Genomic DNA, 21347 nt, shown 5'->3' with positions numbered 1-21347 from the left:
CTCCCACCTCACCTCTGTCAGGCTGCAGGCTCTTGGCCAGATTTGTCCTTTTGCATTGACTCGTACAGGAGATGTGCAATTATAGCATATATGGGGGAGATGGAAGAAAATATCATCTGTGGAGGAGCCAGGAATATATCATTCTTGGATCATTTAGTGCTTGTGAAGGTGAAAAACTTAGAGCACCAAATCTAGCTTATCATTGTGTTGGGAGCTCTGTTGACATTTTCTTGCCTTCACAGATAGCTGCAGTGTGCTGTACTGTCAACCAGTATCCCTTCTCACCCATCAGTTCTCCTGAAAAGATCCATATAAATATTTCCTACTGTATTTCAAAGCAAAGCACATGTAAACTTTTCATATCTGTTCATCTGCATTCCAGATCTGGCTGAAATCTTTCACTTCCTTTTATTCAGAAATGTTTAAGAAGTGAGATATTTATCCACAACCAGCTTTTACAATGTGGATTTCAAAAGGGAGAGGAGAGAGGTGAGACAATAGACTTTGTGTAGAGCAAAAGGGTGCATAGCACAAAGCCAGGATGTGTGTCCTTTCTCAATGCTGCAGACCAATGCAGGGTTAAAGCATCATCGTTCAGAAGGGTTGGGAGTAGGACCTACCCAAGCTGTAAGCTAGCTCTAAAAAAATTTGGCCCCAAAGACATGAATTTGAAGAGTTTCACAAGTAATATGCCAAGTACTTTCCCTTTGCTGAGAAAAGTATCTTTCTTTTGACTGTGATTATCTTGGATTCTTTGAAATGCTGTTGCTGTGATGTTAAAATACATATTGTGTGGCATAATGTTCGCATTAATGGGATTCTTCTCGTTTCTGTTCTAAAACAGTAAAAATCAGGTCCTTTCCCATAGAGATGGAGTACTGGCATCTGTCCAACACTACTGAGCTGATAAGAGAATAAATTGTTTAACCATGTAGATTGTCCTGAAACCCTACAGGACAATTTAATCTCTGCAACCTAGTTAATTTGTAAGTTTTCTTTTTCTTCTTAGTTGTTTGTACAGAGTGTTTGGAGACTGGAGTATTTGGCTGGTGAGCTGCAGATCTTAACCACAAGCTGAATGGGAGCTGAAGGCACGCGGTTGGGGGAATATTACCCCTGACTTTCACCGTTGTAATTGAAAGTAGAATGTGACACATTGGCATCTCTCTGTGTCAGCCACTGTCACTGGCTTCAGCTGCCACAGTTAAGTATGTAGTCATTCATCCTTGGCAGACACCGTCCTTTACAGCACAAGAGGATGGTCTCTGGATGTTAATGCCACAGCACTCTGGGAGCAGCTGGCTATATCGAATTCAAGGCATGCAGATTGTCTTGGCCATTTTACTTAGCAGATGGGTAAGGCTTGATAGATTGAAGATTTAGTTTCCAAGTCAAGGGCCAAATGTTGCAGTGGGAGAGAAAAGTAAATTATATCACTATTCGGAGGGGAAAGGCTCAGGTACTGTATCACAAAATTGTTGCCATTCATTTTCCTCTGACTCGCACAAAATGCATGTCATTTTGCCTTTCAATATAGCCGACTATGGCATTCTCCTTCGTTTTGAGATGCTTTGCAATACTGTCTGTGAGCCCATTTAATGAGCTTGAAAGCAGTTGCTGCAAATTTATGACAGTTTAATAAGTCTAAATGCCAGATTTTTTTTAAGGTGGAAATGAGAGAGAAATTTGTATTTCTTATCACTCTGAATAGGTGGTTTTTCTTCTGTTCTTTTTTCCCCACACCCTTTTCTTCAATATAATAGATCTATTTAAACATGTATTTAAAAGGAAAGTGTATTCCTTATTCCTGAGCTGTTCAAGCTATTAATATTCACCTACTTTTCATAAGGTGACTGGTACCAGGGATCATTAGTGAGCTTTGTGGTGCTTCCCCCAGCCCTTCTCATGTTGGTTGCTGGGAGGATAACCTGGGGAGGCTGCCCAGGGCAATGGGAAATGGGGGGAGTCTGGCCCTTTGGGCAGGGGTCTTGGAGGTAAGACCTGGTGTTGCTGTGTGGCCTAACTGCCTCGATGTTTATCTGGGGGTTCCCCTGTTTTTCTGGTTTTATTTATTATTTTTCCTAAAAAAGTCTTTGTAAGCTCAACATTTTTGCCTGAGACTTTTTTTTTTTTTTTTCCTGCTTTATAGAACTGTTCCCGGCAGAAAGACAGGTCATGGTTTACTTACATGACTTTAGCATACGGTTTAAATTATATAGCATGTGGTATAAATTTTAACACTTTACAACTCTGCTGATTTTTGTAAAATCAGAGACTTCAGGAGGTTCTGGGTTTGTCCTATAAAATAATCAGATGAGCAGAGAGCTTCGGCTACTTAATGTAGAATGAATGATAGAGAATGAGAACTGGTTGAGGGTTTTTTTAACACACTGGGACATGCTGAGCTTAGTACTGCTGTAACACAGGGGCTTTCTGTAGAGTAGTACCTTGCCCAGTAAGGTCTATTTTTACATGCTGTGGCTTGGTGCCCGTACTAGCGTGAGCAGCCTGGCTGTGGTGCTGTCTGTCCTCTCATCACACGCCTGCCGTGCTCTTTTGCTGGAACTTTCCTCTTTGAAGTATTATTAATAATATAATTGTGAGAAGGTGCTTAGCTCCTGGCCTGCCTCCTACCCTGTCGACTCTGAGGGTAAGGCTGTAGGAACAGCACTTTCAAGCAAGGGGCAACAAGTTGTGCTGTTGAAAGTTGTTAATGCTGTTGTCTGTAGAGTTCATGACTGATCGACCATTTTGTTCACTGAGGAATAAATCATTCTTCAGTCCCCACGTTAGATGCAAGAGCTGTAAGTAAATGCAGCCTGTCTAGGGTAATGATTTCCACCATGGCTTCACTTGAAGAACATCTCTGTTTTATGACTGCAGAATACAGCCACTTGTGCATTACCTTTTCCTACATTGCAAATGCTTGTTTTATTCATTGCAGTAATGTCAAGCCATTTGTTCTACTCGGAATGGCATGTGCACCAGGTATCGAAGTCACCCAAAGGGTATGATAAACAAAGAGATTTTGCTTCCTCATGTCATGTTCATCCCATATTTACCCTATGGTGAGAGCTCTGTTAGCACAGGAAACTGCTTAATGATATCCCTGTGTTTATTTTTCCCTTGCGCTTAGCATGATACTTACCTATTTATTTCTGCTGAAGAGGATTACAGGCATTTTTCAATTATAAATGATGCACGCAAGCATTATTTTTATCCCATTTACTGCAGACCTGTAGAGTGTTAGTCAGTCTTGAGCAAAAGCATTGTGTTCGGGAAACAACATTTGTAGTAGTGTGGGTATTTTAGGGCAATTTCAGGATGGTTTTCCATCTGTCCCATTAATACTTGCTGTGCAGCACGCTTCTGACCAGCAACATAGCAGGTTCGCGTTTGCGCGTGAAATTACTGCGCTTGAGAAATTTTCGTTCGTGATGCTTCTTCTGTGTTAGCCTCTCGAGCGAGGAGGGGGAAACTCATTGCTTTTCTCTCACAGGAAAAGAAAAGCTTTGCGCAGCTTTGGCAGGTGTGTGTTGGGTGAAGCCTAAGTGCTGAGACCCAGTTACAGATGTCTGGTCTTTCTCCAACGCTGCAGCCAAGGCATCATGAGAAATGCGGCATGTAAAGTCAATCTGAAGAATTCATTGCTGTTTTCCTTCAGGATATATTCATAAGATAATAAAAAATACACTGCTGTAATACAGATTATATAACAGAGAAAGATAAAAAGAGTTTGTAGAAGGATGGAAGCTCAAGCAAGCTTCATGACATGGAATCATAAAAGAGGTCAGAAGGACACTTCTTATTCTAGAGATTTTTGTCCTTTTTTTCCCCTCTGGTTTTTTTTGCCCTTCTTGTCTTTTAAGTATCAGCTGTTGTCAGAGACAGGATTCTTGTATGGGTGAATCTCTGATCTCAACCAGCATGGTAGCTCCAGGCCAGTTAAACCAGAGACGTACAGCAATGGGGATAGAACTTGACATTTTGGGTTTCAGAAACCTCCCTTTCTCTATGAACACAGGCAGAAAAAGGATACAGAGAAGTGCAAAAAAATAGAGAGGAAATTCAAGGTGGTTTTTTTTTTAAGAACTCGAAGAAAAAAAGATGTAAAAGTTTTGCTCTGAAGCCTGAACCATTCTACAAAATGAGGAAACTTTTGGGCACTTTTCTAATGGTCTTGCCAAGGTCCTGAAACAGTTGTAGTGACGTGTGGGAGAACACTGTGTGAGTATAAGGAAAAAAGGGGAAAAATATCTGGAAGGAAAATAAGACTGTATCCCATACAGGTCTGAACTGACATCTCTGTGAGTGGTACTTGTTTGCAAGAAATATGAGATCCCACTCCCCATACCCTCGGAGAAAACATGATTACAGATGGATGGAGCATTTGCTTTCCAGCCCCCAAAGAAATAACGTGACTGTTGATTTCATGCTATTGAAGCACACAGCACATTTGCAGAATATGCTATCAAAAAGATTGCGTAGCTGGATCTATATAGGCATACCACCTCAGCAGATTAAAGGGGCACTGCTAAGGCTGAGGTTAAGAATTGATCTACTTTGACAGAAAATCCCAAAAGGAAGAGTTTTAACCTTTAGGATTCTTTCCATCTATTTGCTTTCTTCAAACTGATTGCTGCTGTCACCAGAAATCAAAACAAAGCAAACAAAATAAAAGTCTTTACAACTTACGGTTAAGCAGCAATAAATAAAACATTGTTCAAGACTAGTGCAAGTTTTTCTTACAGTCTTGTGCTAAATTGCTGGTAGCTTTTTTAATGATTTTTTTTTAGTGGTAACCATGGATTGGAGAAACCTGAATAAACGGAAAAGATGCCGCAACGTGTCTTGCAACAGCTCTGCATTTTTAGTGTTCACTGTTGATTTGCCAGAAGCCAGACAGAACCTACAAAGTGGGTCATTGGGTTCAGTGTACTGTGATTACTATTTACACAGAATCCAGAGTGTACAGAGCACCCCTTTGGCCATATAAAAGTTCATGCTTCAAAGAGCTTACAGCCTTCAGGGCTAATAATATTATTGCCAGTAACATCTAAGCTGTATATATTTCAAAGCTGCTGTTGCTGCTTTCATAATCTTATTGCATATCTTGCCCTACCTGATCGTTGCAAGTTCTGGAGTACTGTGATGAGAAAAGGATCTTCAATTTCCATTTAAAACACCAAACCAAAACAAACCATTTTGTCTCTAGACAAGAGCACGAAAATGTGTCCTGAACACAGCAGAGTAGTTCAAAGGCCAAATAAACAGCAAAAAGAAAGGTGGTTTGTTGTGGGTTTTTTCAGTGCAGTTGGCTAAGAAGATAATGAGGTTTCTAAGATTCCTAATTAGTCATGGGGAGGAAGGACGAGAACAGACGTGCTTGTGCTTGTGAAACTGGGGCCAGTGGATTCCAGTTCTCTCCTCGGGCCATTAGAATTTGTGATTTTTTCACAATAATGCATTTTTTGGGTGTTCTGTGGTCAATGATGTCCTCTTCCTAAGAGTGCGCTCCAAGCCAGTTCTGCGCTTCACGCGACAGTGTCTTCCCTGTTGGGCACAAGGTCCTCCCTCAGGGATTTCTTCCTTTGTCTCCACTCCTTTGCTCATATGTTAATACATGGCCATAAAGTGATTAAACTCTGTTTTTCCTCATGATATTGAGATCATGGGCAAGCAGCAAGGTACAAGAGCTCTTTTGCATTGAATGTGTTTGCCCATTGGGAGCAGTCCATCCAAAAATGATCAACACTGCTCAGGCTTCTGATACTGACTGGTGGCAAAAAAAGAAAAATGTACCATGTGTATGAGGTACATGGCAGTATTTATTTCCCAAAAGTAAATTGGCAAGTATCTTAAATAATGGAACACGTTCACAGAAATTGTGAGTTATTCCTTCAATACCTCTGAAGAGGCAAAAGGTTAAAAAAAATTGCATTATTGGTTGTAAATTCCTTGGCTGTGTTACAAGTGACTGACTGAAGTGATGGGTTTAATTTGGAAGTTGTGGAGCTCAACAGGGTTAATCCTTCCTGCTGCCTTCCCTCTTCTCTCTGGTGCTGGGTCTCACCGTTGTGGAGGACGTGGGTGATTGCTGGGTGATAGAAGAAATACTGCAGGATAGCAGGTTTTGGTCTGGCAGTACAGGCAATTGCATTGTCAAAGATCAGAGATTTCTTCTAGATCCTCTCGCAAAGCTTTTTTTCCCTCTCCCTTGTCCAAGTGACACTAAATTAAATAAATATAAAAATATGAATAGCAAAGAGATGCCAAGGCCCAACTCCATTATGGCTGAAAGGGGTCCAGCCTCACTGATTTCAGTGGCAGCACCAGATTTATTCCCATATCAGATGGACTTGTCTGAGATAACTTCTGTTTATCACAGCGATTTTCCGCTATGAAAGTGGAAGTAGCTGGAGAAAAATCATCTCTCTGTTTTTAGGCTTTGCTGGGGTGATAATATGGCTAAGGTTTTAATGAATTCAGAGAATGCTTTCTTTTGATTTAACCTTCCTTACTTTATTTTATTACGCCATGTACCTTTGGCGTCTGGTGAAGAGCCATTGTAAATGTGAGAACTAAGCAGCTTGTTAGATAACATCTTTTTTTTTTCTCTTTAGAAGATTAAACTGAGACTGTTCTGCCTGATGCCAGAATAGATGTAACCAATCCTGTATCCTTTGCATGTAGGTCAGTCAGAGGGACAATCCTGCACTGGATCCCATTATCCATGGGTTGAAGGGCGTCGTACATCACGGTAAGTAGCTGCTTAAAGTTTCTTCTTGCCAGGAAGGGGAGAAGGGCAGGAATATTGTCCTTAAGGGATCAGGTCACCCCTGGAAGGACGCGGCGAGCCTGCACATTCCTCATTCACTGATGTTTAAGGGCATCACAGCCATTATTTGATTGGTAAAGATCGGAGTCATTTGTTACCTGAAAATGGGATGGGGTTAACAGTAAACAATTTGTTTCTTTTCAGTCAGTGCTTTAGAATGCGTAAGTTATCAATCAAAACCTACTACAATATATCATTCATATTAGTTCTTTGAAGGCAGCGTTGATGCTTCACTCCTGCTATTTATCTTCTATTTGCTCTAAAAATACTCCTCTCTGAAGTTTCTATTTGTTTATAAATTATTTGTCTTTCAAATTTAGGGAGCTGATAATGAAACAGAAAATTAACTATCTGTGAAAATTAATTAAACTTTGCAGCAGATGAACATCTTTCTAATGCTGACATAAATACGATCATTCGGCTGTTCTGATGCATATAAACCTATTATCCTTGAACTTATAGCAGGTACTGAAATAAATATTAATATATTTTATACTTTTATAACCAGTTTTTACTTAGGAATTTTCCTGAAACCTTATCACGGGTAATGCATCATTAGCAATGACATCGAGATGCTCCAGTTCCCAAAGTACTCTTGTCAGGTTTTAATATAATGATTTGTAAAGTTTTAATAATCTCATTGTAATTCAAAAGGCATCTGCTGGAATGGTGCTAGGTACTATAATAAATCTCCGTCCCATCTATCGTGCTGTGATAAAACATCTTTGCACCTTTTCTGAGGATTGTCTTTAGACATTAGCTAGTGCTGTAGAGCTTAATAAACATTTTTTTTTCTCCTGACTGCAAACCTAAAACTAGTTGACAGTGTTAGATTAAAACAAATAGGATTTGGGATTAATTGCTCTACTTTCAGAGTCATTTAACATTGCAACTGGGAACACCAGTAAATCCAATGAACGTCAAAAATAGGGGTTAAATGATAACATACCATAAAGTCCTTCATTTAGAGAATTTTCCGTAGGTTTTGCTGTTTATAAATTGCAGTGTTCTGCTGTGAAATAAAAACAACACACTGAGCTGAAAAACTGTGTTGTTTTCCACAAAAATAGATGTTATTATCTAGCTCCCACTGGGTAACAAAACAGGCTAGCAAAAATAAAGCGAGGACGGGTTGGGCTGCAAGGATTTTTCAGTGGCTGAGTAATTTGACACTGAAGTCAAGCTGCCATTTAACTGGACCGGGATCTCTTTTGAGCTTTGTTTTCTACCTGCCTTCTATTTCAAGACTCTCTACCCCCTGCAAGCGCAACAGTGTTTTAGCCATCTCATCGGGCTTTTTTCTGCTCCCTCTCTTGCTCCTTGCTGCTGCAGCTGCAATAGCCACAAGTGGATAATCATACCGGTGTCTCCTGAGAGTATTATTCCATTCCCAAAAATAATTGTTTGGGTAGGATGTGACACGGTCCCGAGGTTGTGATTCCCTGACCACATAATGATTAGTCCGTCCTGGTGCTGCCTACCCGCAGCAAAATCTGGGTGGATAAAAGGCGTTTATTTTTGTTTTGCTCACAATACACAGAAGGCAGCTAGTGTTTCAAGTAAAGGAAATCGCTTGATATATTTCAATAGCTTGTTTCCTTTTCAAAACATTAAGGAAGAAAAAGAGGAAAATCTTGCTTTCCTTCCTGTTTCAAAGGCCTTGATTAAAGGCCTTTTCTAAGGCTCTTTTGGTGGCTAGAGTAAGGGAATTTCCTCCTACAAAGTAGTTGTTCAAAGAAATTGTTCTCTTTAAGTTAAATATTGATGGAACACTTCAGTGAAGAATTCTCGTATCGTATCTCTCTTTTAATGTTATTATATAGAAAAATAGTAAAGATGTGTGAGCTTTTATTCCAGACACTCTCATTTCTTTTCTTGTTGTAATTTACTTACATCTTATGTGAGCACATTTTTATGAATTTATCTGAAAAGGTTCTTCCTGCCTTCCATTTGGCTGCATTCGACTGGGACCCTAAGGCAACATGGACTTTTTGGCTGAAATACAGTGGAAAACTCTTGTGGTTTTTGGACGGAGTGGTTGGGTCAAGCAGGGATCCAACAAAAGGAGCTGGAGAAAGGCAAAATTGAAACCTTACGTTTCTTTGCATTTTAGAACATTTCCATGCCCATGATGGTTTTAGGTGGTCATCACAATACAGAGGCATATGCCTATAGTGTAGAAATCAAGAATACATATGAATGTTGAGATAACTACCTTGCTTTTAAATTAGACCATGTTCGTATATCCTCTGCTGGCTGGAGAGATTACCAGCCCCTCAGCTTTGCTCTTCCCATGTGCCTCATCTCAGCACGCCTATTTAAGTAAGATTTCCTTGGTTTTCCGTATCCCTCTCCCTCCAACCGGCAGAGCATCCTTCCCGAGTTGTGCTGGACAGTCGCTCCTTCCCCGCAGCCGTTCAGTTTTCAAAGAGGAAATTACACACCCACACACACACTCATCCTCATTTCTTCATCTGCCTGCGGTGGTACTAGAAAGCCTGGTCCTATATGGGGACTGCACTCTGCACCACGCTCTATTGGGCACCCACGCTGGCCTGTCCCCATGATGATAACAGATCCAATGACCCTCAGTTAGATGTAGGGATGGTACTGATGAGCAGTGAGCTGGTTTTTCATTTTTCTTGCATAGCTTTTTGTTTTTTCTGTGAAGTTCTTGTATTCTTACAGTGCCCTTCCAGGGGTAAGTGAACAATTTAAGTGTCAGAAGGACTTTCTGTGGAAGTGAAAGCAATTTTTACTTGAGATTTCGTCAGGGATTTGAATTACTTACTAATTTGATGGAACATAAATAATTGTGCCCTTCACAGTGTCACCAGCTTAGTAACGATGATGGAGAAACGCACGCATAAAAATCAATACAGGCTTAGTCACTACTCAGAGTTCACTTTGTTTCCTCATCTCCAGGCATAATTTTGTAGAATCTTAATGCCACATTAAGCTTAATTTTACATGAGCAACCATATAAAGTTTCTTAGCTGGAAGGAAAACCAGTGATGTACCAAACAGCCCAACAATGTCTGGATCAATGATAATGCTTTCGGGTTTGCCCCACATCTTCCTGCCGAACAGTACGTTCCCATCACGTCAATGCTCCCCAACTCCCGCATCCACCCTCGCAGAGCATTGTAAAGGCACACGAACGCCGAGGAGGCTCTTTTCAGAGCTGTCAGATGCCTGTTGCTGATTTTAAAATTGCTTTCGGTTTTGTGCTCTGCCAAGGATTTGTCACACCTCCCGCCAGCGAGGTGCCTGCTATTCTCACTCCTGCTTTCCCTGCCGCAAAGCGCACGGCAAGTGTGCGTCTGCCGCGGAGCCCGCCAGGGACTGACAGCTGGGAGCGTGCGGCCCGCTCTCTGCGGAAGGGATGGAGTATGGCCAGGCCTGATACAAATTTTCTGATGCCGCCTTGCTGGTGTTTTTCAGCTCTGACCACTGGGGGTCTTGTTTAGCTCCTCTTCAAATGCTCTTCTCATCACGAAAGTTGACGGGAAAGGTCTCCAGCAATGCTGGTGCTGGTGGGATGATGCACATCCTTAGCTGAAGTTGGATCGTTAGGTAATGTAATAAAGTCACTAGTGCCTGGCTGTACTTGCACCACACGTGACCCAGTCACGGTGCTGCAAATCAGACTTTTCTGCCAAGCACATCAGTTTTGCTTGGGTGGGTGCCCTGCCCTGAGCCCCTCTCTGCTCTTCGTCCCTCCTCGTCATGCTGAGGAGCACAGAGCAGGACAGAGCTGCTCTTGTGCAAGGGCTGAGGCAGCTCCTGAGGCCTCAGAGAGAAGGATTGTGCCCTTGTGGGAATAGGTGAACGTGAAATACCAGGTTATGTCTTATACAGTTGATTTGCATTAAAATGGCCACTAAAGCTTTTGTCTGCCACATGCTTCAGCAAGATCTCAGAGGAGCACCTAGCAGGATGGAGCTATTGCACTGAAACACTGCTTTTTCCCACCTCTGCTGTCTTTGACTTGCCCTTTTTAGTACCGTTTTGTATGTAAGCCTCTTAGAGATGCCTTTTCCTTGTTCTTACCGGCTGCCTGAAAGGCATTAAAATGCGTCTCCTTCCCCGATGTCAGTCCTGAGGGCAGCGGCCGGTGCTGGAGGCTGCACAGCGTTTGCTCTCTCCCAGCCTGGTCGGGGTGCTCTGCGCAGTCCTGCTTTACCGTGCAGGCCAATGGTTGTCCGAGGCGGCAGCAGTCCACACTACCCCGGGCCCCTGGGAAATCTTTCACAGTGATGGAAACCATGTTTTGTTGCTCTGTCCTGTTCTCTGTGTCTGTCACCAAGAATCTACATGGATCAGCAGAAGATTATTAGCAGAGCACAAATAAATTACCACAGAAGAAAAGCCTCTATTAACGTCACAAAAATGGGGCTCTTATTCCCTTCCTTGTCAAAAGTGAGCACTGAAAATCAAAGTGCAGCCAGATCAAAAGCTTAGGTACAAAGTGAATCGATGGCATCTGTTGCTTGTTTGCGAATGTGGGGTGGAGTGAGGGGAAGAGAGGAACCTTTGTTTATTTAAAAGGGAGTTTGGAAAAAAAATGTTGCTTTTTTTCTTCTGCCTTTGTATTATTAAAATGCCATAACTTAAGCTCAGCATGGAGCAGAGTGTGATCTTGTGTCTCCCTCGAGATGGGCGAGAGGTGTTCAGACAAGTTGGTGGTGAGCACTAAAGTTTCAGGGGCTGCCGGGGAGACCGTACCAAAATACAGTGGAAAGAGAATTGCTTTAATAATGAAAAAGGATAGAGAATAAATATGTTGCACATCTCTCCAGTTGTCCTAGGCAAAAAGGCAGGGAATAACCTGTTAAAATAAATCAGCACTAAAAAGGAAGCAATCCAGACAGTGTTAGTTACCCTGTGGATCTATCACACCAGAAGGCATAATAACAAGAAAACACCATTAGCGACATGACAGATTTTTTCTTTTGTTTTTAACTTTAACCATAACACCACCTGTCAAGCTGTTTGCTTTCTGCACCAAATATCCAGGGGTTGTAGAGAAGAAAGGCAGGGGAGAGGGGTGAGGGTGAGATGTGATACCATGGGACCTAGTCTTTTAAAGTAAAACTTTGAAGAAAGCAGCAGCCCAATTTGGGACAAGGAAGGCCATCAAAGGGAGAGCAGCACGATGTGTTAAAGTGAGAAGGAAATGTAGAGGAGCATTTCTTTTTCCTCCGGGATGATCTGGATATATTCTTTTGTTTTCTGATCTGTTCTTGTGTTCACAGTGAGAGTAGCCGTGTGAAAGGGGCCAGGACACGATTGCTGTGGAGCAAAGGAGAGGAGGAGGGAAGTGGGAAATGAAGATGAGAGCAGAGGTGATAAGTTCACACCTTTATATAGGGCAGCTCTGTGCATAGCTGCAGGGGTCTGTATCATTTAAAAGAACAAATGATGGAAGTGTTGGAAATCTCTGGTCCTTCACCTGTCTGCTCTGCGGAAAGCAGTGCTGGTCACGGCTGAGTGAAGACCAGCGAGCTGACACAGAATTAATATATTGCACAGAAAAACTAATTAAAACTAACAAAAAGAAGATTGCAGTTGTTAAAAGTTAAGAATTAAGGTTGATGGTGAATGTGAACAACGCACCTGCAGGGAGAAGCAGCTGGGTGCTTTGCTGGTGGGTTTTGAGGACATCTGCTGAGAAGAGAGGGGTGGTGAAGTCTGAGAACATGCGGTTTTGCTCTGGCTCTGCTGGAGCAGACGAGAACAGCCCATGCTGTTCTGGCCACTTCTGCCTCACTTCACCCTACCTCTGCCAGCATCCAGCTTGCTCCAGGGATCCTCTTCTCTAAACTCCTTGTCACCGCATGTTCCCAGTTTCTTTTTCCTCCTACCGCTGGTGTCCATTCTGTATTTCTTAGTTTCTGTGTCCTTCCAGCCTTGTCTCCACGCGTACCTCTGCCTCCAGTTAGGTTTTGCAAAACCTGGAGAAGTCTCATCCCAGTCCAGAATGGCAACAGCTGCTCTGCCAAGCTCTGCATCACCAGTTCTTAAGCATTAAAGGCTCAGAATTATTTTTTACTGCTTTAAAGAGTTAAGACCTCTCCTCCCCAGCTAAACCTTTTCCTCCTAAGCTCTTTTAGGAGAGGGAGTGAGAAAAATTAAACCTGAGACCAACACCTGGCATGGAAATGTTTAACTTCCTTTTTTTTTGCATGGGAGACTTGCCTTCTTTTCTTTCCTCCTGTTTTTTGTGCCACTCACTGGTTGTCTCAGATTAAATTAGTCTGCAAGACTGTGTTATTATCTCATTCCCTTCCTCCCCGCCATGCTGTGCTGTCTGCGTCCTTACAGTTCCTTACATTGTTCAGCAGAGGCTCTGGTTTTTAAAAAACTAAATAAAAGTGAGAAAACTAATTGCACAATAAATGACAAGAATTACCCTGAGTACAGAGGACTGTCAGAAACTGCTTGTCATGCGGGATTTACACAGCAAGTACTCATCTGCTGATCTTTTCAGTTAAAGTAACATACAATATATGTAATCTCATCTTTACAATCACCACCGTGAGTCTGGTCCCTGGCTTTGGTGTGCAGCCTGCTTTATCTGGGAAGTTCTGGCTCAGTGGGTGTGTGGCATGGTGTCCTTTTGATTATTTTTGTGTTTGCTTTTTAAATGTTTGAATGCAGAAGCTTTAGAATGACTTGGCTCATTGTGAAAATGAAATTGGCAGTAACATGGTTTAACAAATTTGGGAGACTTTCAAAGCTCTTCATATTGGTATTGCAGATTTCAGTTATTCAAAGTGTAGCTGGGTAACGTTTCCACCTATCAGGCATTGCACATACGTTAATTTTGGAAATAAGCTCATTTTAAGATACTGTTTTCAATGCAGCCAAGTTCCTGTTTTCTTACAGAAAAGCATGATGAAAGTCCCAAAGCATTCCATGAGATATAAATGGACTTGGCATATATTTATTTTCTTGTGATCTCCAATCCAAGTTCCTGCTAGATTTAAAAAGGGTTTTGATCACAGATAGTTGTGTGCTGTTTACCTGCATATCTCAAGAAGCCTCTTACTCTACAGTGATTTGGTTAAAATTCAGGTCTATCTTTATCGAGCATTTTATAGAATATATTTTTAGCAAGTCAGTCCTTGAACTCAAAATGTTCAACCGATGGCTCTTGCAATATAATATTTGTTGGCATCAGCTTGTGAAATCTGCAGTAGTTGGTGGAGACCCACTACTGGTATCTGTTTTAAGATCTGATTTTTTTCCTCTGCTTGGAAAACTACTGTGCTCAATTCAGTATTGGTTCACATCTAGTGGTGATGCCTTGACAAATAAAGAGTGTAAATAGGTCAGCTTCTTAAAGCATGCCTGCAATTGCTCTGCCTTTGGGCTGGGTTGTACCAAAAATGGCCCTTGGTCCCATGCAAAATAGTGGGGAGATTTACCAGCCCAAACAAAGAATATACTGGGCGTTACTTTTCACATTGCTGCTATGGGAGGTAAACACAAATATTGTATCAGAAGGTCAAATATATTACCAGCTGGCGCTGTTAATCCTTTTTTGAGAATGTAAGAGTTAAAACAGAATATTGTCCTTTTATGCTGTGGAACACTCAGTAGTTTAAATGTCAAATTCATTGTCTTAATTGTCAACAATGAATCTGTGGTACTTGCTAATTTTTCCTTTGGAAATATTAGAGTGAACACTTTTTTATGAGCCTTGGTGCTGTAAACAAAGAATCGCTGTTTGTTAACTGTCGATAACATCGGCTGCGCTGCATTAGCGGGGCATCTCAGTGGATGTTTTGGGCGCTGCTCTTTTCTGCGTTGCCTGGGAGTGGTGGCCACAGCAGCTCTGTGGTGGCTTTCCCAGAGGAATGCTCTCTAGTTCGAGGGCCTGTCGTTTCGTCACGATCTCTGGGGCTCCCATTTCCTGGTGGCTTATTTTTCTGCTTGGGTGCCCGTCTGCATTCGGGTGCTGAGATGGGAGTAGGACAAGGAGCAGCAGAAGAGACCGCTTTGGTGTGGGGCTCTGTTTTAGGCGTAAGAACCAAGTAGGTGGCTCACGGATCGGTTTTGCAGCATCGATTGCAGTGGATCACAGGTATTTGCAGGTGAACGCATGTTTTCACGGGTGTGTTTCATTGCTTTTGTCTGCCAGTTATTTCCTAGTACCTGTCAGCAAATGGTGTCTTGTAGATCATGCAGTTCCCAGCCCTGTCCGTTTTCGCCCTCCTAGACACTGCTCACCCTGCTCAGTCTGTTCTCAGCCTTCTGGGCACGACTCGTGCCCGTCCCAAGCACTGCAAATGGGAAATAGGAGCTGATCATAAAAGACAGTGAAGAAAGTTTTGGTATTATTTCCAACCTTGTTCTTTCCCAATTAGTAGGAATTATATATATATATGCATATGTGTGTATGTATATGTATATAAAATATTTCTACCATATTCAGTGAATGCTGTTGCTTAGCTTGCAAATTATTCTTACAGTTTTACCAACAACAATAACCGATTTAAGGTTGAAATTTTAAAAGTGACATCAACTTCAAAATCCCATTTTCAAAACTGTCTCAAGCTCTCAGGAACATAACATCATGGCATTTACTGTTTCTGTAAGCTCTTGAAGGATATGGGAGGTAGACTCCTGAATTTCTAAGTCCCTTTTTCTTTAAGCTTCACGTAAAGATCTGTTTGTGACTCTGGTTTCTAAAACTCTGCACCATGCATCTAGATGGAAGTGATACAAATGAATGCTCTGTTTTCAAAAATGTTACGTTATTAAAGCATAATCAATTGATTATCGTCTATTTTAGTAGTCACTTTAATCCAATTATATGTATTTTTTTATTTTTATCTTTGAAATTCATTAATGAAAACTTACAGTGTTGCTTGTAGCCATGAAAAATGAGATCGAGTACACTCTGCCCTATTTAAACTGTGTATTAGCAAAGCTACTTTTTCCTCAAGAAATATTCTTTTTCACAGCTGACTGTGACTTTCCAAATGCTTAGGAAAAAACCCTCCCTAATTGATAACAAAAATTTAATCATAGTCGGATACTTCCAGTTTGCATTCAAATAAGATATTTCTCTATCTAAATAAGCTTCCCTTGGTTGATTATTCATATTGTAGTTCAAAATGTTTAAAAATGAAAGACAGAGTTGGATGAAATGTAGACTACTTAATACAGTGTGTATTTAATATAAAAGTCATGCATTATTCATTTTTGCAATTTGAATAACTTTGAATTTAGCATCCCTGTTCTTCATCTTTTCCTTTGATGAACAATTAATTATTAAAATATAATATTGTCAGCATATGGCACAAAAATCCTTGAAAGTGTAAAATGAGCTTCGTTCTCCTTCCATCCTTTGATAAACGGATACTCCATATTCTCAGTTTCTCACAGAATGTTTATCCAGCACCTTAAGTGATTCCATCATTCTAAATAAAAGGTTGTAACAGTTTAAAATAGTTAAATTGTTAATTTTAACTGAAACATTTTTTCTTAAATACAAGAGGGAAGCTCTTTTCAAAGTGTGCCTCCACCTCCCCTCTATTTCATACCTAGGCATTGGCTGTTAACGCAAAGAGGATGTTTGCATGTTCAAATGCTCTTTCAGATTCGTAGCAGTCCGCTGTGTGCTCAACTTCCAAGAGACAGTTTCTTAAATAGAAAACCCATGTCATTTCGCTGTGAAGATGTATGTGTGCTGCATTTGGAAATCACATCCTGTGCCTGAGTTTGCAGTTTTTCTAACCAATTTTTCCTGCATAAAAATAAGCCAATCAAATTAAATATGACCTTTTGCTGTGATTATGACTTCTTGATTAGAATCTCTTTGAACTTTGGCCAATCGTATATATTTTACTATTTATTATCTAAGCACACTTTTTTCCCCGAGGTATGCTATGAAGAGGAAAAAATATGTTTTATTATTTGTTTGTTTCCTTTTTGGGGGTGCAGAAGTGGTTGACATCTGCTTGGATTAAAAGGAAAGAAATTGTTAATGAAGAGATTGCAGTGTTCTGTTACAATGTATACTTTGACTTTAATAGAATTACTCATATTTTGGAACGCTAAAGGCTATGAAAACGTTGCACACCTGTTGGTATTGTACAGAAGAATAGAAGATGTCTGAAGTGCATCATGTATTTGCACCTTGCCGCAGCAGTGGAGGAAAAAAATCCCCCTGCCTATCAGACTGCTGCTCAGAGGTATAGGCAACTCTTGATTTGATCAAGACTTCTAGAAGACCGTGGGATGCTGTGGAAGTGAATTCTGCAGACTTCATCCTTTTCCTTTTCCTTCTGACTTTGGAAGGTGTGTGTCAATCACCAGCCTACCTGCCTCTCCGCTCTGCTACGGGGGCAGCGGGCTTGCCTAGCAGCTCTGATGAGGGAGAGTTCCTGCTACCCAAATGCGGACTCTTGTTTGAGGCACGAAGAATATAGAAAGTGAGGAATAGAGATGTATGGGAGAGCCTCGCGTGTCAGCATGCCCTGAGGCAGTGAATACCTTTGCACAGGCTGAGGGAGCTTTGGCCTGTGAGTCAACATAAATTGCAGAGGATAAATGCTCAGGGATGGCAGGGAAATTGTCTTGCCTGCAGCTGTTCCCTCCTTTCATTTATTTATTTTTCTTCACAGCGTTAAATATTACCAACTTGTCACTGTTACTTGAAGCTAAATGCTTTCAGTGCTTAGGTTTGCATTTCAGGCTGTCCAAGGACCTTATCAGAGGAAAGAGTTTGTCCCCAGACTCTGTTGGACCCAGCTACAATTAACTGTTGGACCCTGGAACGAGTTTCTTGGATTAGGGAGAAGAGGCAGTGGTTTTACCTCTGAAACACGGTGCTGGTGCTGTGCTGACGGCACCCAGCAGCACCCCCGGCAACGTCTGCATGCCTGGGTGCAGGCAGTCCCGAACGAGCACTGGCTGGACGCTGCTTTGAGCACCGCGTTGAGCTGGAGCTCAGCTTCAGAGGTGCCCTGTTGCCCTGCAGCCCTGCTCTTCAGCTCGTCCCCCCAGCAGCTCCCAGAGGGGTTTGGCTGGGCAGCGTGGCTCTGCCTCCTCCATCTCAGCAACCTGCGGAGGGATTGACCCCCCTCCCGCATCACTTTCCTCCGCTGGTGGGGATGGGACGGATACGCTACCCGATGCTCTTCAGTTGGGCAGCAGCAAGTGGGACCACCGGGGCCCGACTGGGTCCTCGCTGGGTCTTGGCGAACCCTCCCTGCCATCAAGCTGAAGAGCCATTTACTGAGTGCTGAAACCACTGAATACGGTGTTATTTCTATGCTAACATAAACCAGTGGGATAACAAGGGCATTTCGCACCTGCACGCCTTCTAAATAGGAGCATGCGTGTTCGGTATAGGTTTGACTAGCATTTTGGCTGCTCTTTTAATAATCAACACATCGACTCTTACAGAGCCTTCCTGATAGGGTGTTTCTTATCTTTCATTTTATATATATATATAATATATACATATGATAAAATATGTTGTTGCCATTACACCTTGTTAGGCTGCCTATCAATGTGATGACTGTTTTAAAGACACGTGAAAAAAAGTGTAATTCTGCTTGTCAATCTTCCCCGCAGAGAAGGAGACCTTTCTGGATCCCTTTGTGCTGAGGGACCTTCTGCCAACATCGCTGGGGAGTTTCTACCGCTACGCAGGTTCTCTGACTACTCCTCCGTGTAGCGAGATCGTGGAGTGGATCGTTTTTCGGAAGCCCGTTCCCATTTCTTACCATCAGGTGTGTTTATTTTGTTAGTGAAGTCCATCTCTTTAAGACAGTGTTTTCAAAACCTGCCGTTTTAATTTTGAGAACAAAAATGTTTCTGTTGACAAAAAAGGAAGTGTCGGTGATTTTTTTTTTTCTCTTAAGTAATATTGTTTCTGAACATGAGCCATCAGTCTTAAGAAGACAGTACAACATGAAACCCAGTTTCCTTTCAATGATTTATTTGGTATTGTTTTTGTTAAGATTAAATTAAGCTATGGTATAAATATTTACATGGAGTTCCTTTTTATTCTTTTTAATTGAAACTTTCTTTTCAAAGTAAAGTGAGTGATTTCAGTTCTGCTCAGATTTAGTAATTTGAACTAATTACATTAGAAAAGACATCCTTCCATTAATTCTCCATGCTTAACTGTTTTTATAACACAGTAAAGCTACCATTATGTGCTTAGAGAGCTGGTGCACAAATCTTTAAAATTAGCACATAGCAGCTTTTAATGCAAATAGACACAATGTCTAGGATTTGTCTGGAGAAGAATGCTCCCAATAAAGCAATGGCTAGATGGAGTCAGATGTTTACCAGTTAAGTGTGTTTTGCCATTGTTTGTCGTCTTCAGAAAGCCATCCTGCTGAAGTTAGTCTTTCCTTTTATTCATCTGGCTTAAGCCACTCACAACAAACTTTTTAAATACACTAGTTCTGTAAAGCATAAGTGAATCGTTCACTGGGTGATCGTGACTGATGGAAGCTGGTTCTCAGAGATTTGAAAAGGGTGGTAGCCAATCACCGTGCCCCTGCTCCAGGTTTTTTTTCATGTTTTCTAGATCCCATTGCTCCTCCCGTAGACACTTTCATCTTTTTTTGAAGTGCTGTGTTCAAAACCGGTCACAGCACTTCAGCTGGGGGCCTCCTGAGGCTGAGGGACATGGCAGGATTCATGTGTCCGGCCACCCGTGCTGGTGTTATTTTACCTTTTTCACGAAAGCATGACGTTATTGCCCGTGTTCAGCTCCTGGTCAGCAGGAACCCCTTTGCTAGAGGCTTTCCGCAGCGCGCTCTCAGCAGTGCTGGGCGCATCACGCGTTCATGCAGCCCACGGTTCTGGCTGAAGCGTGGGACTCTGCACATGGTCCCGGTTGAATTGGACCCTTTGTTTTTTTCAGGCTATTTCTCTGATTGTCGAGATCATTTTGAATTCTGTCCTTGCCTGCAGGATACTTGCAATCCCTTGTAGCTTTTCACTACATCAATAAGTTTACTGTTTATTACTTGGTGGCTGCAAGGCCTGGCCCACGCTCAGTTTTATACCCTGTATACGCATCAGGTGGGTCATGACTTCATTTTTTCTTTTTCTTTTTTAACGAATGCAAATAGACTGGTAAATACCAATTATGGCCATCATTTTAATGGTATAAAGGTACTTTATCCTGGCATAGCTTCTTTCCTGTGCTGTACAATAGTAACTGTGCCAAGTCAAGCCTTTAAAATTTGGCATTGTGCTGCTTTCTGCATGCATGTGTGTTAGAAGGACTGGGAATTCTGTGTGTAGACAGACTTTCATTGATACTACAACACATGTGGAATAAATAATAGTATTCTTCCCCTTGGCAGCTCTAGATGGGTGTATTTTAAGAGCCTGCCACGCTGCCATTGCTATGATTATTATTTGTTCCTCTAACAGAAACAGTGCAACATAATCCATTGCCATAGTTTAACCTTCTTTATCACAAACCCCGTGAAGCAGTCTGTAATCCCAGAGGAGGAAAGTGATATTGTTTAAGCTTTGTTGCTGTTCCAATTAAATCCTTGCTTTTGTGCAAAATACCTTGCTGTAAAAAGGACAGTACTGAAGTGGTCCATTTGTGGAGGCTTCTCTATTTTATTCTCAGTGCTCCATCATCGTCATCTTTCCCGATAATTAGACAACAAAACAGGACAAGCTGTGTCACCCTGCAGATGCATTGTAAAGCTAAGTGCATTCAATGACCCAAAGCATGGCATTATCTCTCATAATGCATACCTCAGAGTATCTCATTGTGCTTATAACAGTTTCAGTATTTTTAATTGCCATTTGTATATCCAGCCCTTAGAAAACTGTGCACATCATGCTTTAATGGTTTGTAATTACACAACTCGGAGTTTTAGATCAGGTTTCCCTGTATCTACAATAGCCTTATAACAGCTTTTCATTTCTTCTTCTGAACGGGAGCTCTTGTACTCCTTGAAGAGCATGAATGTAGCTCCTTGACTGCAGCTCTTACTTTTTTTTTTTTTTTCTGGCTATAGATAAATTAATTTCTCATTTGTGGTAGATAATATTTTTATAGTAAAAATGAAGTTGAAATGACTTATATATACTTCAACACATAAAAAGGGGAAGGTTAAAAATCATATTTGAATTGGCAGTTGTTAAAATGCAATTATACCTCCCCAAGGTAGCATGGCAGAAGAAAATATTTTAAAAGTTCTCTCTGAAAGTTTAAAAATCCAATTAATGTCATGGAAATATAAGCCTAGAGACTTGACTTCAGAGGAGCAGTTGCTACCCAAGTTCTTAAGCTTTTATAAAGTAACCTTAAGCCCTGTTAGCTGCCTTCATCAAAACTGCTTCCAGTGCATGAAGTGCAAAAGATATGTAAATATTCACAAGAGTTTTGGTCTGTGCTTTCATAGAAGGGCAAAGCAGGATCATCTGCTGGGTTTTTTCTTAAGACAAAAGTGTAAGATAATAGTCCCTTTACCCCTTTTTTAACCCATCCGTCAATGCTTCT

At 41.4% G+C, this 21347-nt stretch overlaps 1 protein-coding gene across 1 annotated transcript in view; it reads left to right on the top strand.

The window, feature by feature from the left end:
- The window catches only part of PTPRG (protein tyrosine phosphatase receptor type G), a 412947-nt gene that overhangs the window by 291923 nt on the left and 99677 nt on the right, over window positions 1-21347 (top strand). Inside the window, exons 6-7 of the mRNA XM_075514168.1 lie at window positions 6694-6760; window positions 18434-18591. Of these exons, the coding sequence (XP_075370283.1) occupies window positions 6694-6760; window positions 18434-18591 (225 nt within the window). The remainder of the gene's footprint in view (window positions 1-6693; window positions 6761-18433; window positions 18592-21347) is intronic.

Source organism: Mycteria americana, chromosome 11 (genome assembly GCF_035582795.1).
Source record: "Mycteria americana isolate JAX WOST 10 ecotype Jacksonville Zoo and Gardens chromosome 11, USCA_MyAme_1.0, whole genome shotgun sequence".
NCBI lineage: Eukaryota > Metazoa > Chordata > Aves > Ciconiiformes > Ciconiidae > Mycteria > Mycteria americana.
The sequence above is the reverse complement of the archived record's forward strand: the minus strand, read 5'-3'. Positions and strand labels throughout refer to the sequence as shown.